Below are 15,910 nucleotides of genomic sequence, written 5' to 3' on the forward strand. Positions count from 1 at the left end.
AACTGGTTAATACTTCGACCAATGATCGTGCCGGAGATGATGACGTCATCGTGCTAACGATCGAATCTAGAAATGAATTAACAGAACGAATTATTCATACAGAGACACAGTTTTTAGACAGAATGATCCAATTGCAAACATAAAACACTAATTACCGATAAATGGAATATGGTTAGGATGAAATCTAATAGTAGCCTCCGTATCCACCTCCCATTCCTCCGTATCCACCTCCCATTCCTCCGTATCCACCTCCCATTCCTCCGTATCCACCTCCCATTCCTCCGGCCATACCTCCTCCGTAGCCACCGGCCATGCTACCTCCATAACCACCAGCCATGCTACCTCCATAACCACCGGCCATTCCTCCTCCGTAGCCACCGGCCATTCCTCCTCCCATGCCACCGGCCATTCCTCCTCCGTAGCCACCGGCCATTCCTCCTCCGTAGCCACCGGCCATGCCTCCTCCGTAGCCACCGGCCATGCCTCCTCCGTAGCCACCGGCCATTCCTCCTCCGTAGCCACCGGCCATTCCTCCTCCGTAGCCACCGGCCATTCCTCCTCCCATGCCACCGGCCATTCCTCCTCCGTAGCCACCGGCCATTCCTCCTCCATAGCTACCGGCCATTCCTCCTCCCATGCCACCGGCCATTCCTCCTCCGTAGCCAACTCCGTAGCCGATGCCGGCCATACAGGTGGCGATCAGGCCGAGAAAAATAACTGCAAACTTCATCATATTGTATGCCTAAATATGAGAGAAATTACGCGACGATCAACAAAAATCGACAACCAGCAATAAACAACATCTAGACATATATTAAATTTACACCTCTATAATGTTGACCAGTTTTACAACCAGTCTAAAACCATCTTTACTTCTATAACAACTCAAGTCTCAGCTGATTTTGGTTCTATAACCAATCATACAACTTAAGACCAGTCTAAGCTCATTTTAGTTCTATAACCAATCTAACAACTTAAGACCAGTCTAAACTCATTTCAGTTCTATAACCAATCTAACAACTTAAGACCAGTCTAAGCTATTATTTAAGTCATTACTTATCCACTCGCATACTTCGGCCGATATTTTGCAGCCCAAGAAGTCCATGGCTCCTGAGATCTAATCTTACCTTATTTTAATCGCTAGAATTCGGTAACAGAAATGTTTTCCGGGTAGCTGCCCTAAGGGTAGTGTCGGCAACGATACAAGGGTTTGTTTATATAGATCGGACACGGCTTTAAAAGGCACCTGTTACATGACCAAGGAGCCAATAATACTAGATTTATGTAAGAATATACAAACGCGCACATGTTTGCGTTTGTCTGATGTGGAGTCATCTGAGCTCGTAAACTAAAGCTCTGCCTCCAGACTGCTGTTTTTACAACGTTGTAAATTAAAGGAGATCACGAAAAAAATCCCAACATTCTATAGAGACGTGACCTACATATCATACTCGATACTGTCTTTAGGGGTGTAGCCTGGACTTTCCGCGGGGCTCAGATTTTAGAAGGTGGGGAACTGCAAAATGTTATCTGGGAAACCCAAGGCCAGACAATTTTTGAAAAAAGAAATTCCAGAATAACGGATGATTTTACAAAGGTTTTAAAGGGTAAAAAAGGGAGAATCCGAGGGAAAATCCGGTTCATCGAACGGTAAGAGACTGTGGAGCAGAGGACCGCGCACTGGCGCCATCTAACTTGGAGGTCACGGAGGCTCTGATTGGCTAACTGCTAGCCAATCAAAGGCCTTCTCTTTCGTATCTCCTCTGTCTTTGTACTTTAACATCACAGGACGGACGCCTGGCCAAAACACCATCTGCATTTGCCTCAGTCTGTGACTACGTTAATGATTTTTTTTGGGTGGTCCAATGAAGTGGGGTCTGAGTTGCGAGGTTTAATTTGACTCTGAATCCAGTTCCACAGTTGTGTGGGTTTAATTTGACTCTGAATCCAGTCCCACAGTTGTGAGTGTTTAATTTGACTCTGGATCCAGTTCCACAGTTGTGAGGGTTTAATTTGACTCTGGATCCAGTTCCACAGTTGTGAGGGTTTAATTTGACTCTGGATCCAGTCCCACAGTTGTGTGGGTTTAATTTGACTCTGGATCCAGTTCGACAGTTGACTGTGTGGGTTTAATTTGACTCTGAATCCAGTCCCACAGTTGTGTGGGTTTAATTTGACTCTGGATCCAGTTCGACAGTTGACTGTGAGGGTTTAATTTGACTCTGAATCAAGTCCCACAGTTGACTGTGTGGGTTTAATTTGACTCTGGATCCAGTCCCACAGTTATCCCACTGTATCCAACACCCCGGGCATTACAACCGTTTGTAATGAATGCAGAAATGTATGAACATTTATTGCACGATATTTAATTTTCACAGATTTTCATAACAAGAAATTTGTCATTTTTTCACAAGACGTGACAATAAATTACGTGTACGGGGGTGTCACGTGTTATTAGCATCGCGTGATCTATGGCACTGCCGATGATCTCTAGCACCACGTGACTGTTATTTACGGTGCATTGTGAACGTTACGAGTCCAACAGATCGAGGGTTGCAAGTGATTGAACGTTGGTTGTTAGTGATTGAGTGAATGAATGGCGGACACCTTAGCAAACTTTACTGCGCTATCTCTTATCCACTGGTTGAGACGCGTTCAGTTCGACAATCGTGAGTTCGGGCTTGCTTGTATCGACAAGTGACGCGACGCCTACCGACTCCAACCGACGCAACTGAGGCCGACTAGCGGGATACGATCCTCCCAGTTGCTTCCCTGCTTATGTCGGTTACGATTACTTGCAACTGCGCGACGGCTCGAATGGGAAATATATTTTCAGTTGAAAAGCTATTACTTTAAGATCTTCATCTTTCTGATTCTTTTTTGAATATAATGATGCTAGATAGCGACATCATATAGAGAGGGCCGCTCTAACCATAATTCTACCAACTTCGTTCCTTGACCTTCTATCAAGTCATCTGCCGTGCTGAAGGTTTGGTTTTACGTTTTGAACTACTTGAATTTGAAGTTTGTGACATGGTAGTTATAATGTTTTACTAGCGGTCAGAATTTTTAGTCGATCTTTGATTGGCTGGAATTATTGTGCTCAATTCCGTCGCGTCGCAGATGAGCTTATGTCGGTTGCGATCGAAAGCAACTGTCCGCCTACCGTAGCCCGGAGTAGAACATGGGCAACTAGCCGGATACGGCTTGCGACGAGTCGGTAGGCGTCGGGTTGCCATCGGAAGCCGGCTTATGTCGAACCGATAGAGCAGCAACTGGCGACCTATAGGCCGCTAGTTGCCGCTAATCGGCGATAAGCCCAGTTGCGTCGGTAGGCGTCGAGTTGCTTGTCGACATAAGCCAGCCTTTTAGAGTTAACTCTGAACTCTGGATCCAGTTCCACAGTCGTGAGTTAGAGTTAACTCTGAACTCTGGATCCAGTTCCACAGTCGTGAGTTAGAGTCTAACAACTGAAGACCAGTCTAAGCTCATTTTGGTTCTATAACCGATCTAACAACAAGACCGGGGACCAGTTGCTCGAAAGTGGTTAAAGTTAACCAGTGGATAGGTGACATACTGACAATTGAAAGTTCATTGTTACTATGGTATCTATCCACCGGTTATCTTTAACCAAATTTTGAGCAATTGGTCCCAGACTTCCTAAGTTATTAATTTGACTGATGCATTGACTGTCTCATCCCTTTATAAAACAACGCTGAAATTATCAGTGATACCATTAATCCGCACGTATTTCTGTTTTGTTAAGTTCTAACGTTAAATGTCGTAATGTATATTGTAAAATATTTTGCGCTCTTTGCAATTTTATAAATGTGGAGTAAATAAACTAATTAGACGAGAAGATACACAATATCCGTGTACGATGATGACGAGAGAAATCCCACAATAACAAAGGCTAACCCCAGTAGATTTCGGCTAATCAGTTGATCAGTACGCCTGATGATGGCTAACAGTTGTTAGCCGAAACGTCGTTCCTCAAATACAATCATTCTGATATAGAATTTTTCAATCTTGGCTTCGTTATTGTGGGATTTCTCTCGTCAAATAAACTAATTGTAACGTGTGATTTTTCTGCATGCCAGTATTTCCATACGCCCTGCCGATCCTTTCTGAAGTGCTCTCCTCAATTCCCAAAATGGCGGTTGACCGTATGTGACATAAGCGCCGGCTTTCGAATGACAAATAAAAAATGGAGTGACACCCTGTTTGTTTTACGTGATGAAGAGAGAGGGAAATTTTATTTTGTCATTCAACAATTTTGAATTGAACAATATTCATCTAGTTTAAAAGATGTTTCGAATTTTTGAGGCCAATTCCGATGATGTTTTTTTTTTAAATCTTTTCAACCATTCTTTCTCGGCCTGCCTTCTGTTTCAAACCATCTACAAATTATACAGCAAATAATGGCATTCATTATAACGGTCGGTTTAATTCGAATTTCGTATTTTTAAATTATAACAGTTATAACGGTTAGTTGTTAGTTTCTGATTCAAATTCCGTATTTCTAACCTGGTAACAAAACCTACCTTATAAACGATTGCTAATCAACTGCTTATCGACGTTGACCTGTCTAATACATGCCAAAGTTAGCGCCATTGTTGCCAAAGACGTTGCTGCCATATCCTCCATTAGCTCCGAAACCAGTGGCGCCTCCGTTGGCAAAACCTCCGTTACCGAAACCAGATTTGTGGCCAGCAGCGCCGCCATTGGCGAAACCTCCGTAACCACCGGCAGCTCCTTGGGCACCTTTTGCGGATTGGGCACCTCCGGCAGCGTGTCCGCCTTGGGCACCGTATCCTCGGGCACCTCCGAATGCGTTTTGGGCGCTGAGACCAGCACGGTTGTCGTGGGCTTGGTCGATGCCACGGTTGTGACCACGTTTACTGCTGAAGGTTTGGACGTTGCTGAATCCACCGTTTTTGGCGAATCCACCCTTGGATCCTTGTCCGGCGACACCTCCCTGAGATCCGGCAGCTCCGTAAGCTCCTCCGCGGTTGAAAGCACCACCTCCACGGTTTCCGAATCCACCGTAACCTGCATTGAATCCTTGTTTGCCGTAACCTTGGTTAAAACCGTTTCCGAATCCACCGCGGGCACCACCTCCGTGGTTGTTGGCTCCCCAGTTGTTGAAATTACTTCCGTGTGGGCGGGCCATGTAGCCACCTCCGTAGCCACCTCCCATTCCCATTCCTCCTCCGTAACCACCTCCCATGCCACCTCCCATGCCACCTCCGTAGCCACCTCCCATGCCAACTCCGCCTCCGTAACCTCCTCCTACTCCACCTCCGAATCCACCTCCGTAGCCACCTCCCATGCCAACTCCACCTCCTACTCCACCTCCGTAGCCACCTCCCATGCCACCTCCGTAGCCACCTCCCATGCCAACTCCACCTCCTACTCCACCTCCGTAGCCACCTCCAACTCCGCCTCCGTAACCTCCTCCTACTCCACCTCCGAATCCACCTCCGTAGCCACCTCCAATGCCACCTCCCATGCCACCTCCGTAGCCACCTCCAATGCCACCTCCTATTCCTCCTCCGTAGCCACCTCCAATGCCACCTCCCATTCCTCCTCCGTAGCCTCCCATAGTACCATAGCCTGAAAAAAGTGATGAAATAATAGTATAAATACAATTTACTGGTTTGGAAACTGGAGATATAGTCTGGCAATACTCACCGACTCCAGCAGAAGCTACTGCGATCAAAGCTAAGAAAATTGCAAGCTTCATATTGACAAGAGTTTGTCTGAAAATAAAGAAAAAATGAAATAAGACATCAAAACAAATGTCATCGCTTTACTTTCAGTTTTATACGCGTGATCGATCAGTTCCACAGTCGTGTTTTAAGAGTTTAAGAGATAACGCTTAGTTAAAATCAGTTTGCTTTCTACGAGTCAACTACATTAGAGCGTCATTCTAGTCTGAACTCTGTTCAAGTTTTTCACACGACCTCAACGAAAAGTCTGAAATTCTAATCAGAACTAAGTTGCAATTTCACACTTGACCTCACAACAAAATAAGTCTTGAGTCTGAATTTCAACTCACAATATCGTTGAACCTAATTCCTGGATCCAGTTCCACAGTTCTCAGTTAGAGAGTAAACTCTTGAGTTTGAATTAGTTAATTTTCAATGTGTTAACTCTGAGTCAAATCTATACTCACAACTGTGGAACCTGATTTCCAATATACTCACCGATATCTAAGAATATCAATATTTCACGAGTGTGTACAATCGACGGTGGACCACCAAGGAATTGTGATTTGAGACCAGTCCGGAGATGGTATTTATAGTTGAATGGCTAGTCGATAGAATAAACCTGCGACCGTAGCTGCGATAAGCTGTGTACATGATTTACACCGAGTACATTTATAATGTCGGTTGTAATTCATTTTCTAACGATAGAAACTGCCAAAAAAGTCTTTGTTTCATAATATATATACTTCGCACAGTCGTGCAAACTTTTCGAAATTGCTACGATTTATGTTTTTCGCGAATTTATAGAAATTCGATTCGAAAATCATAAACGTCTTTAAGTTTGAGTATTTTCAATTATTTTGATGTTTATATTAGTTCTTTCATCGTACAGTGAAATTTAAGACGTCCGTTGGTTCATAAAGGTACCTATATTGATATTCATCAGTGGTGGCTGCCTTGTGGCTATATTTGTTGCATTTTATTCAAGGTTCATTTAAATATTTATAAAGATTTTTTTGTCTGGAATCAATTTTTTGGGGGATATTTCGCTAAATATTTTTGATACATATATTCATAAGACCTTAATCTTTTGAACACATATCTTAATCTGGTCTTAATACGACCAGTAAAACTGGTGCATTCTCGATCTAAACCTTATATCCATTTTACACTTTATCAAAGGATTGCTTAAAAGTCTTCTTTAATTCGAATCAGAGAAAAGAGACTCCATTTTATGAACTAAATCAATTTTTTAACAATATGTGTCTACGTGCATTCCTACCATTTAAAAATCATCTTAAATCATGGCCCGTGTGCATGGAAACACGGGATACATATTGTTAGAATTTAGAAAATGGCTGATCTTTTCTCTTTCGAAGGCTTATTGGCAATGTTTCAATAAAATGAAAAATGGATATAAAATCGATGGTTTATTGAGACTGCAAAGTTCCACTGGTCGTATTGGGACTAGATAGAGACATGTGTTGAAAAAATGAAGTGAAGTATCACAAACAAAAATAAATGGACTTTACTATTGAAAATAAGATTTTTAAAGCTGCCTTGCGGCTATATTTATTTGAATACTATCGAGGTACGTTTATCCTTGAAATAAAGTTAAAAAAGTCTCACAGCTTTCATAGATAGATATTCATTTCTCGTAAACCGTTCATACAATATTGTATTTCATTTTGTCAAGGAACATATACATATATAGATATCTTACTAGTCATAATACAAACAGACGTAGCTGCCTCGCGGTTATTTTTATTTCATTCTTATCGAGGGTCGTGTCTTAACGTATTTTGAATAGTAGTCGAAGTAAAAAAGGGGAATTCGAATTTTTTTTGTCGCCAAATAAACTACGCATTAAGAATATAAGCGGCGTATATCGCGTGAACATAACGAACTGACAAGAACCATTTACACCTTGATCTATCTATTTTACAACAGATGATAGACGCAGCTTGCGCGTCACGTGATCTGCGTCGTCATTCGTCGCAGGCTGCGCCACGTGTTGGTTATAATAAGCCTTGTTCGACTGGCGACGATGCGACTGAGCGGTTCCTGGATCCAGTTACACAGTTCTGGGCCCAGATTTAAAAAAAAAGGATTAAGGCCTAAATCGATTTAAGATAAATTGAACTAACGAAGGAATTAAATCGATTTAAGAGTTAAACTTTTTTGTGAAACTGGGCCCTGAGTTAAGATTTGACTTTAAGCTCTATAAAACTCTAACTCACAACTGTGGAACTGGGTCCTGGGTTAAGATTTGACTTTAAACTCTATAAAACTCTAACTCACAACTGTGGAACTGGGTCCTGGGTTAAGATTTGACTTTAAACTCTATAAAACTCTAACTCACAACTGTGGAACTGGGTCCTGGGTTAAGATTTGACTTTAAACTCTATAAAACTCTAACTCACAACTGTGGAACTGGGTCCTGGGTTAAGATTTGACTTTAAGCTCTATAAAACTCTAGCTCACAACTGTGGAACTGGGTCCTGGGTCACTCCTCTAGTTATACATGTAGAGACGAGTTATCAGGTTTACACAGATCGTTCATCCAAACGTTAAGTCTGGCTTCGATTAAGTACGCTTATTGTTCTCGTCGCGGGGTACATTATAGCCTGTTCCACAGTTATATACGAGTCAAAGTTTACTGTCATTTCTCAAATATATAGATTGAAAAATTTATCTTGGAATAATTACTTTATTCAGTCTCACTACAAAGACTTCTCCTAATTTTGTAAATGCCAACCTGCACACTCCCCTTGCCCCCTTTTTTGGTATAATATTGTAACTTTATAGGTTATGTCCGTCATGTGCATTTTGTTATTTTTTGTAAATTTACCCTAAAATGTGCATGCGTGCGCGGTGGAAAATCATTTTGTTACGTATATAATTTCATAACGGTAATAAACTTATACTTAAAAAAATATAATAACCGAAAGATCGTCGAACTATATCCAGCGGACCCATCACACTCATTACTTTGGTTAATTAGTCGCAGTTATGTGTGCGGTAGTTTGTTACGCGTACTATCAACGTTTATATTGGACTGGTTGCCTGTTCCATTCTAATTGAAGATAGAGAGCGGTAACCAGTCTACGTTTAGTTGAACTAGTCGTATCCTGTCTCACACACGTCGTGCCTTATAGAATAGTTTTTAGCGTTATACTGAATTTTTAATAAATCTCAATTTGTCAGTAATTCCAAACCGTTCGTTCTTTTTATGATTGTAAAGGTTCGAGACTCTTCTCATTCCTTAAGCCTAACAGTAGCTTTACGTTATTCTTGCGATGTGAGATCGACAGAATCAAGATGGATTTACACTCGGTCCAAGCTGGAAAACTGTGCATTTAAGCCCAGGGATTTTGTGTTGGAGATATATTTGCATTGGGAATGTTGTTCATTTATGTAGGTTTCCCTGTGAGATTCAAAGAGTAAACAATTAACGATGTCAAAAAACCAGGACCCAGTTCCACAGTTGTGAGTTAGAGTTAACTCTGAGTTAAAGTTAGTTCATTTTCAATGAGTAAACCCAGAGCCAAATCTCAACTCACAACTGTGGAACTGGACCCTGTCCAACAGTTCTGGACCTGGTTCCACATTTCTCGATTACAAAATCTGACAACATTGGAAATGAGCTAGTGTCAATACTAGTATAGGAGATGATGCTGGCAAAGAGTCACACTTGATGGACAGCTGTGGAGCTGGGTTTAATGGCAGGAACTAATTATAAGTGCAAATCCAACGCTTAACTGTGGGACTTGGATGTGGAGCTGGGTCTTTGATGAATACATCTTAATGTGCCTCGAACAATTCAAGTCAAAACGTTTTTGTAGTCACAAAGTGGATGAACTTATTCGTGTCTGAAATCTCAAATCTATAAGAATCTACTCCTCGGAAGCCTTGTAAGCAATGAAGACATTTCTTCCCTTAAATGCGACGGAATTTGAAAACCTCTGGATGTGATCACCTTTAGACTTCATGATGGTAAGAACTACTACGCCATACGTAATGTTAAAAATGATTTTTATTTGGGGGAAAATAAAACTACAAATACAAAAATGTTCGTTTTGTTAAGTAAGGTATTAACCCCATAAATATGCTCGTCATGGCACACAGCTGAAAGTATACAAAAAGAGATACGACTGCGTTAGATATCTACAAATTCATACGTTCTAATGAGTTTGAGTTTGAGTGACTCTCTACGACCAGGCCAAGTCTCCTATAAACCTGACTGGCCGTATACTGTCACCGAGAAGGACACAATCCCAATGGAAGTATTCTAGTTGACGTCGTTGATGGAAGATTATTAAATTACTGTTGTATTGAATGAAGTGATTTATAAAGTACCTGTAAGGGGTGATCTAACGACCGTATGCTCCGTGGTTGGTACCACCGTACGATCCACCTCCACTGCCTTGTCCACCACCTGCAGAGCTTTGACCTCCGGTATAACCTCCTTGTTTTTGAGTTTGCGAGGTTCCTCCCATGGCGTAGTTGTTTTGACTTCCGCCTCCGACTGAGTGACCGTGAGATCCGTGAGATTGACCACCGCCTCCGGCACCGTAAGCTTTATTGCCGGCATAAGCGTTTTGGTCGACGTATCCTCCTTTGGTGGCGATGGATCCTTGGCTTCCCCAACCGGTATCAGAAGTCTTGTGGTATCCTCCGCTTGATCCCTGACCGTTCATAGCGCCGTAACCTTGACGGTTTTTGTTGCCAGCCATAGCACCGTGCGATTGAACTCCTCCGTAGTTACTCTGAGCACCAGTGGCACCGCCTTGATTGTAGGTATTTTGGGCTTTGTTTCCTACGCCGCCATATTGGCTTTGGGCGGCAGCGCCGTTATAAGCTCCACCTCCACTGTTCTGGTAGCCGCCGTGTCCGCCTTGGCCTCCGTAGGTACCTCCATGAGCACCACCTCCTACACCACCGCCAGGAGCGTAAGAATAGGTACCTGGGTAACCAGCATTACCAGCATAGCCACCTCCGTAGCCGGCACCTCCATAGCCTCCTCCTCCATAACCTCCCATTCCGTAACCTCCTTGTCCGTAGCCAGCACCTCCGTAACCGGCACCTCCATAGCCTCCACCTCCATAGCCTCCTCCTCCATAACCGGCACCTCCGTAGCCGCCACCTCCATAACGACCTCCGTAGCCACCCATTCCGTAGCCTCCTTGGCCGTAACCTCCCATGCCGTAACCTGTTCGTCCATAGCAAAAAAAAAACATCAACATTAATACGATGGATTCAATTCGTCGATCAGAGATATGAAAGGCGTGGCCTAAAATAACGGTTATCGGTTTGAACACTTACCGCCGCCGCCGCCGTAGTATCCGGCAGAGACTGAGGCCACAACTCCTAGCAGTATAAGAGCAAGTTTCATGTCGAATATCTGAAATATACAAATAAGGGCAATGTATTCAGTAAGACTTTGTTCCTTAAACTCGGGACTGGTCCAAACAACATCCCGAAACAATTACTAAGTATTTGACACCAACTCGGTGTAGAATTTTACCGGTCTCAACTTAACCGCAGTAAGAGACAGAGTCTACTGTATTTCACTAACTCTTACTCAGTATTTGACACCAACTCGGGGTAGAATTTTACCAGTCTCAAATTTACCACGGTAAGAGACAGAATCTACTGTATTTCTCAAACCCGATCCTTCAGTTCTTCAGAATTATTTTCAACTCAGAATTAGAACAAGTTGATCTCCAATGTCCAAGAACTGCGCGACCGGTTCCGATATTTGACCAGTCTTTACCCCTGTGAGCTTATGCCGTATACCAAGTAATAGTTAAAAATGTTTAAGTGCGTTTAAAACTCTGCAAACACCGCCAGTTACTTACCTTGAGCTTTGCTATATCTCTCAAGACCCACAAACTATAGAATTGAGATACTACCAGGAGTATTTATAGGCCAGCATATCAACAGGATTAATTACACTTGCCTACGCTTGGGAGCAGATAACTGTCACCGGCTATTGTAAACATGTCCCAAACGTCATTTATTTACGCCCTATAACGTGACTAAAGTCACAAGCTGGCGTCCAATGTCACACCTGATGGTCCGCGTGTTACCTGCCTGCCTCCTTGTTCGAGGGAAAAATTAATCATAAAAATTATAGGCTTTGTATAAACGTGACCTTCTTATCGCTTTTGAAAAATCGGGGGGAAAAGGGGTCACTGTATAAAAACCAATTAGTGGACGAAATTCAATTTAGAATTAAACCCCCTGCAAATGTGACAATGAATTTTTAGTTCAGTTTAACTAGAATTCTACTCCGATTCCTAACGTCAGCGTGTGTGTGATTCTTGGCCAGTTTAGAAATGGCAGCTTTTATTCTTCAATGCTGCACAATCATGCATCTGCATATCTTCCAATCCAATTCATGAATTATCATTAGATATTTGTGGCAAATCTAACTCCCAACAACCAAAGTTACTGAAACACAACACAACACAACACGACACAACAGCGAACCGACCCTATGAAATAATGACGGGATATTACGCAAGGTGGCGCTTGTATGTTAAATTTTCCAGTCTCCCACTTTCAAGGCAGAGTCTACCGTACTATTTGACACCAACTCTGGTAGGAATTTTACCGGTCTCAACTTTACCGCAGTAAGAGACAGAGTCTACTGTATTTCACTAACTCTTACTCAGTATTTGACACCAACTCTGGTAGGAATTTTACCGGTCTCAACTTAACCGCAGTAAGAGACAGAGTCTACTGTATTTCACTAACTCTTACTCAGTATTTGACACCAACTCGGGGTAGAATTTTACCGGTCTCAACTTTACCGCAGTAAGAGACAGAGTCTACTGTATTTCACAAACTCTTACTCAGTGTTTGACACCAACTCGGGGTAGAATTTTACCGGTCTCAACTTTACCGCAGTAAGAGACAGAGTCTACTGTATTTCAGTAACTCTTACTCAGTATTTGACACCAACTCGGGGTAGAATTTTACCGGTCTCAACTTAACCGCAGTAAGAGACAGAGTCTACTGTATTTCACCAAACTCTTATCAACGTATAAACTTCGTCGTTATCGAAATTCGTCTTCAAATCTCGTACTGGAATCAAACAAAGTCTGTACCAACAAAGAACATTTAGGTCTCATTAAGCAAGAATTGTACGAACTAATTTTACGGGACGCGTTATTTTTATTGTTCACTAATTGTAAACGCTTATTCTCAGAGCTACAATTTGAATGGCGTTTCCGGATGAACGTAATGGCCTGTTGGACGCGGTGATGTCTACTGATTGCGCTCGGGTTCGAATCCCGCCGGGAACCGATTTTATCGAAGCGTCCATTTCTCGTCGACCAATTAGTAAAATGTGATCTTAACGAGAAAGGGACCGCGTGAAGAAAAATCGGACTGTTTGTTATCCAGATTCGAATGGTCGGATTCTTTGTCCAGATTTTAAACGTTTTTTACGGTCATTATTTCACACAGTCGAAGAATATGTTCGTCTGTTTTTGCTTCCTTGATCCAGAGTCAACATTGAAACCTACACATCTGAATGTTGATGACTCACATGAACACGTACGGGCCGACTAATCGTTAAAATACTCTCGTCTGGCCTGTATTTAACTATAGTCCGCCGCTGCCTCTCTCTCTCTCACTCTCTCTCTCACTCTCAATGCTGGTTCGGTTTATCAGTTTTAAGTGTTAGACATGTCAGCGATTATTAATGACATTCAATTTACTGATCATGTTTCTATATGCGCGCAGACTATGGTGCGGGTGCAAGAGAAGGAACCGAGCCCCTCGCATTCTATACACCTTATACATATACATCATTATACCTTCAATCTCGACGGGGGCTAACTCCATTCAACAAGAGAGACATATATAATCGATATACAATAATTTCAACTGTTTTCTGGATATTTTGATTAATTTGGGTGAGTTTTGTAGAGTTCCGGACCCAGTTCTGCAGTTTTATCGGTTCGATCCTTCATATTCAATATATTTTCAACTGATTAGTAAATTCTTTCAACAGAGAATTGTCGAACTGCAGTAAACTGTCGAACTGCAGGTCCTCCTGTGAGTTACTTGTTTACGTTTCAACGAATTCAATTGATTTAAAGCGTAATTGGTTTTGATTTTAATAAAAGATCTTATAAGCTATTGAAAATGAAATTATATCCAATTCAACCTGATAAGAAACTGTTTAGGATCAGAGAATGATAGCGGGTGTTGTTAGTGAATAGAGTCACCACACCTGACTGGTCACCAGTCACCACACCTGATTGGTCACTGGTCACCAGTCACCACACTGACCAGACAAACTTCCAAACTCACTACTGGTCTATGGTCTAGTGGTTAGCATGCTCGACTGGCATGCTGGAGGTCTGAGGGTCGAGTCCCAGCTAGGGTTAGGGTTAGCGACGAGCTAGGGCTAGGGTTAGCGACGAGCTAGGGTTAGGGTTATGGAGGCCGAGGGTCGAATCCTGTTAGGGTTATGTGACCTGATGTCTGAGTTGGGGCTATTTTAAGGGCCTGGACAGCTACGGGTAGGGGCTATCTTTATCTTCTATTTATCCATTTTTGTTCGAGAATTTCCCCTATGAAATAAGAAACCTTTCAAGTTTCAAGTTTCGGTAAACGGGTCTGTGTATTTTTTCACTTTGCGATAGAACTCTTATTGGTGGAACTATGTGCAAGGAACTGGCTCCAATTTTACAACTACAAAAATGTCACCGAAATTGGCCCAGACTGAAATCAGCTCGCAATTCATACAGAGTTCCCTTTCGATATTAATCTCAACCTATTGTAGGCGATATACGGATCAGTAAAACTGTATACATTGATGTAGTAGTCGTTAGCAGTTGGTTTGGTTTTTTTTAAAATTCGGTAGACCACAAAAAATTTCTAATACGCTTAATATTGACAAGTAGAAAGTTTCAAGCCGTTCCGCGAGTATGTTTTTGGTCAATGCGATCTCCGCGGCGCGTCGATAGTCGAAAAATATCAAAGAACGAAATAACGGTTAAATAGCGGAAATAAAAAGCGAAATACATCGAAATAAAAACTTCCAAAGAATAACTGAAAAACCGATTCTTTTTGATGCGAAGTTCCATAACACGGTTTCGACCACTTCTCAAAGAGTTCGGAACAAACTGTTAACAGATTCGCCCTGAAATTTTACGCATATATCTCCCTTTTGTAAAGAGAGTCTAACGACCGGCGAAGAGAGAACGCGCCGAAATCAAAAATCGCGATCGGGCAACAACGCTTTAGAAATAAATGTCGGTTCTTTGTAGAGAGACAAGCCGCCCTATACATTACATATCCATACATACTCACACACACCGAGAACAACACGCGTCATCGGTTAGAGAAATTCCTTATAAATTTTATTCGGCGCTTGTTGTTTTTTCTTTTTGCCAAGACATGTCGGGAGTTTTTAGCGAATCTTTTGATGCGGCATCGGTTAGACAATAGTTTGACCGATGTTAATCGGTGTCGAATGGCTCCTCGATCGATCTCACCGCGCGCGCGAGGGTTTCTCAACCCGTAAACACGCATCTGTGATATATGGATTAACTTTTATTACCCCGCTATTACAAACGAGCTTCCGCGAGATGCCGGTAAAGAAATAACATCAAAGCGGGCATTTCAGGAAAAAAGCGGCACTTTCTCTCTCTTCGTTCGAGCAAAGATTACCGGAGCAAAAAGATATCTCAATTTATTCTGTTTTCTCAATGATTTATAGTAAGGATTTAGTCGGGATGTTTTTGTACTTGTAGGAACGCGTGGACGGTTCAGTCTTCAGTCGGTTGGTGATCGCTTCAAGTCGCAGTCTCTCTGCTCTGCGTCTGCTCTGTTTCTTTCCTCATGTCGTTGGTCTAGTCTCGATTCGAGTATCGGAAACTCAGGAAATCGCGCTCAAACATCCGGTGAAATCTACTCGACAATTTGCTGCTGTAGTCGTACTGGTAAAAACAGGTAAAACTCGCGGTGAAATTTGATCGAAAACTAGTCGAAAACGATTTAGAAAATAACCTATAATCATCAGGAGATTTTCTTACGAACTCTCCATAAATTCGTTACTCGCGGAAACTCGCGAACGAGAAGGATATAAATGATGCTCGCATGACGATATTCTACCGAACTCACAACTCAGACTACAGCGTTAAAATCCGAACCACCCGCGACCGACCCCGCGCCGG

At 42.4% G+C, this 15,910-nt stretch overlaps 1 protein-coding gene and 1 long non-coding RNA gene across 2 annotated transcripts; both read right to left on the reverse strand.

Annotated features, from left to right (window-relative positions):
* Nucleotides 1-184: 184 nt before the first annotated feature.
* Nucleotides 185-11,716, reverse strand: LOC141911175 (uncharacterized). Its single transcript, XM_074802152.1, has 5 exons — nucleotides 11,678-11,716; nucleotides 11,037-11,115; nucleotides 10,783-10,923; nucleotides 5,179-5,586; nucleotides 185-318 (listed from the first exon to the last, which is right to left on the reverse strand). The coding sequence occupies exons 1-5, from the start codon at nucleotides 11,714-11,716 to the stop codon at nucleotides 185-187; spliced, it is 801 nt and encodes a 266-aa protein (XP_074658253.1).
* LOC141911395 (uncharacterized) lies at nucleotides 9,730-10,141 on the reverse strand. The gene is made up of 2 exons (XR_012620034.1): nucleotides 10,071-10,141; nucleotides 9,730-9,839 (listed from the first exon to the last, which is right to left on the reverse strand). It is a non-coding gene; the product is annotated as an uncharacterized LOC141911395 (long non-coding RNA).
* Nucleotides 11,717-15,910: the final 4,194 nt, after the last annotated feature.

The sequence above is a fragment of the Tubulanus polymorphus genome, chromosome 9 (genome assembly GCF_964204645.1).
Source record: "Tubulanus polymorphus chromosome 9, tnTubPoly1.2, whole genome shotgun sequence".
Taxonomy (NCBI): domain Eukaryota; kingdom Metazoa; phylum Nemertea; class Palaeonemertea; order Tubulaniformes; family Tubulanidae; genus Tubulanus; species Tubulanus polymorphus.

Excerpts from the sequence above, each read along its gene's own strand:
- LOC141911175 (XM_074802152.1), bottom strand. The coding sequence starts at position 11,716 with ATGTTTACAATAGCCGGTGACAGTTATCTGCTCCCAAGC. Across the intron at positions 10,924-11,036 it reads ATACTACGGCGGCGGCGGCG|GTTACGGCATGGGAGGTTAC; the intron begins GTAAGTGTTCAA and ends ATGGACGAACAG. Across the intron at positions 319-5,178 it reads GGGAGGTGGCTACGGAGGTG|GTAGCATGGCCGGTGGCTAC; the intron begins GCTACATGGCCC and ends GTGGTTATGGAG.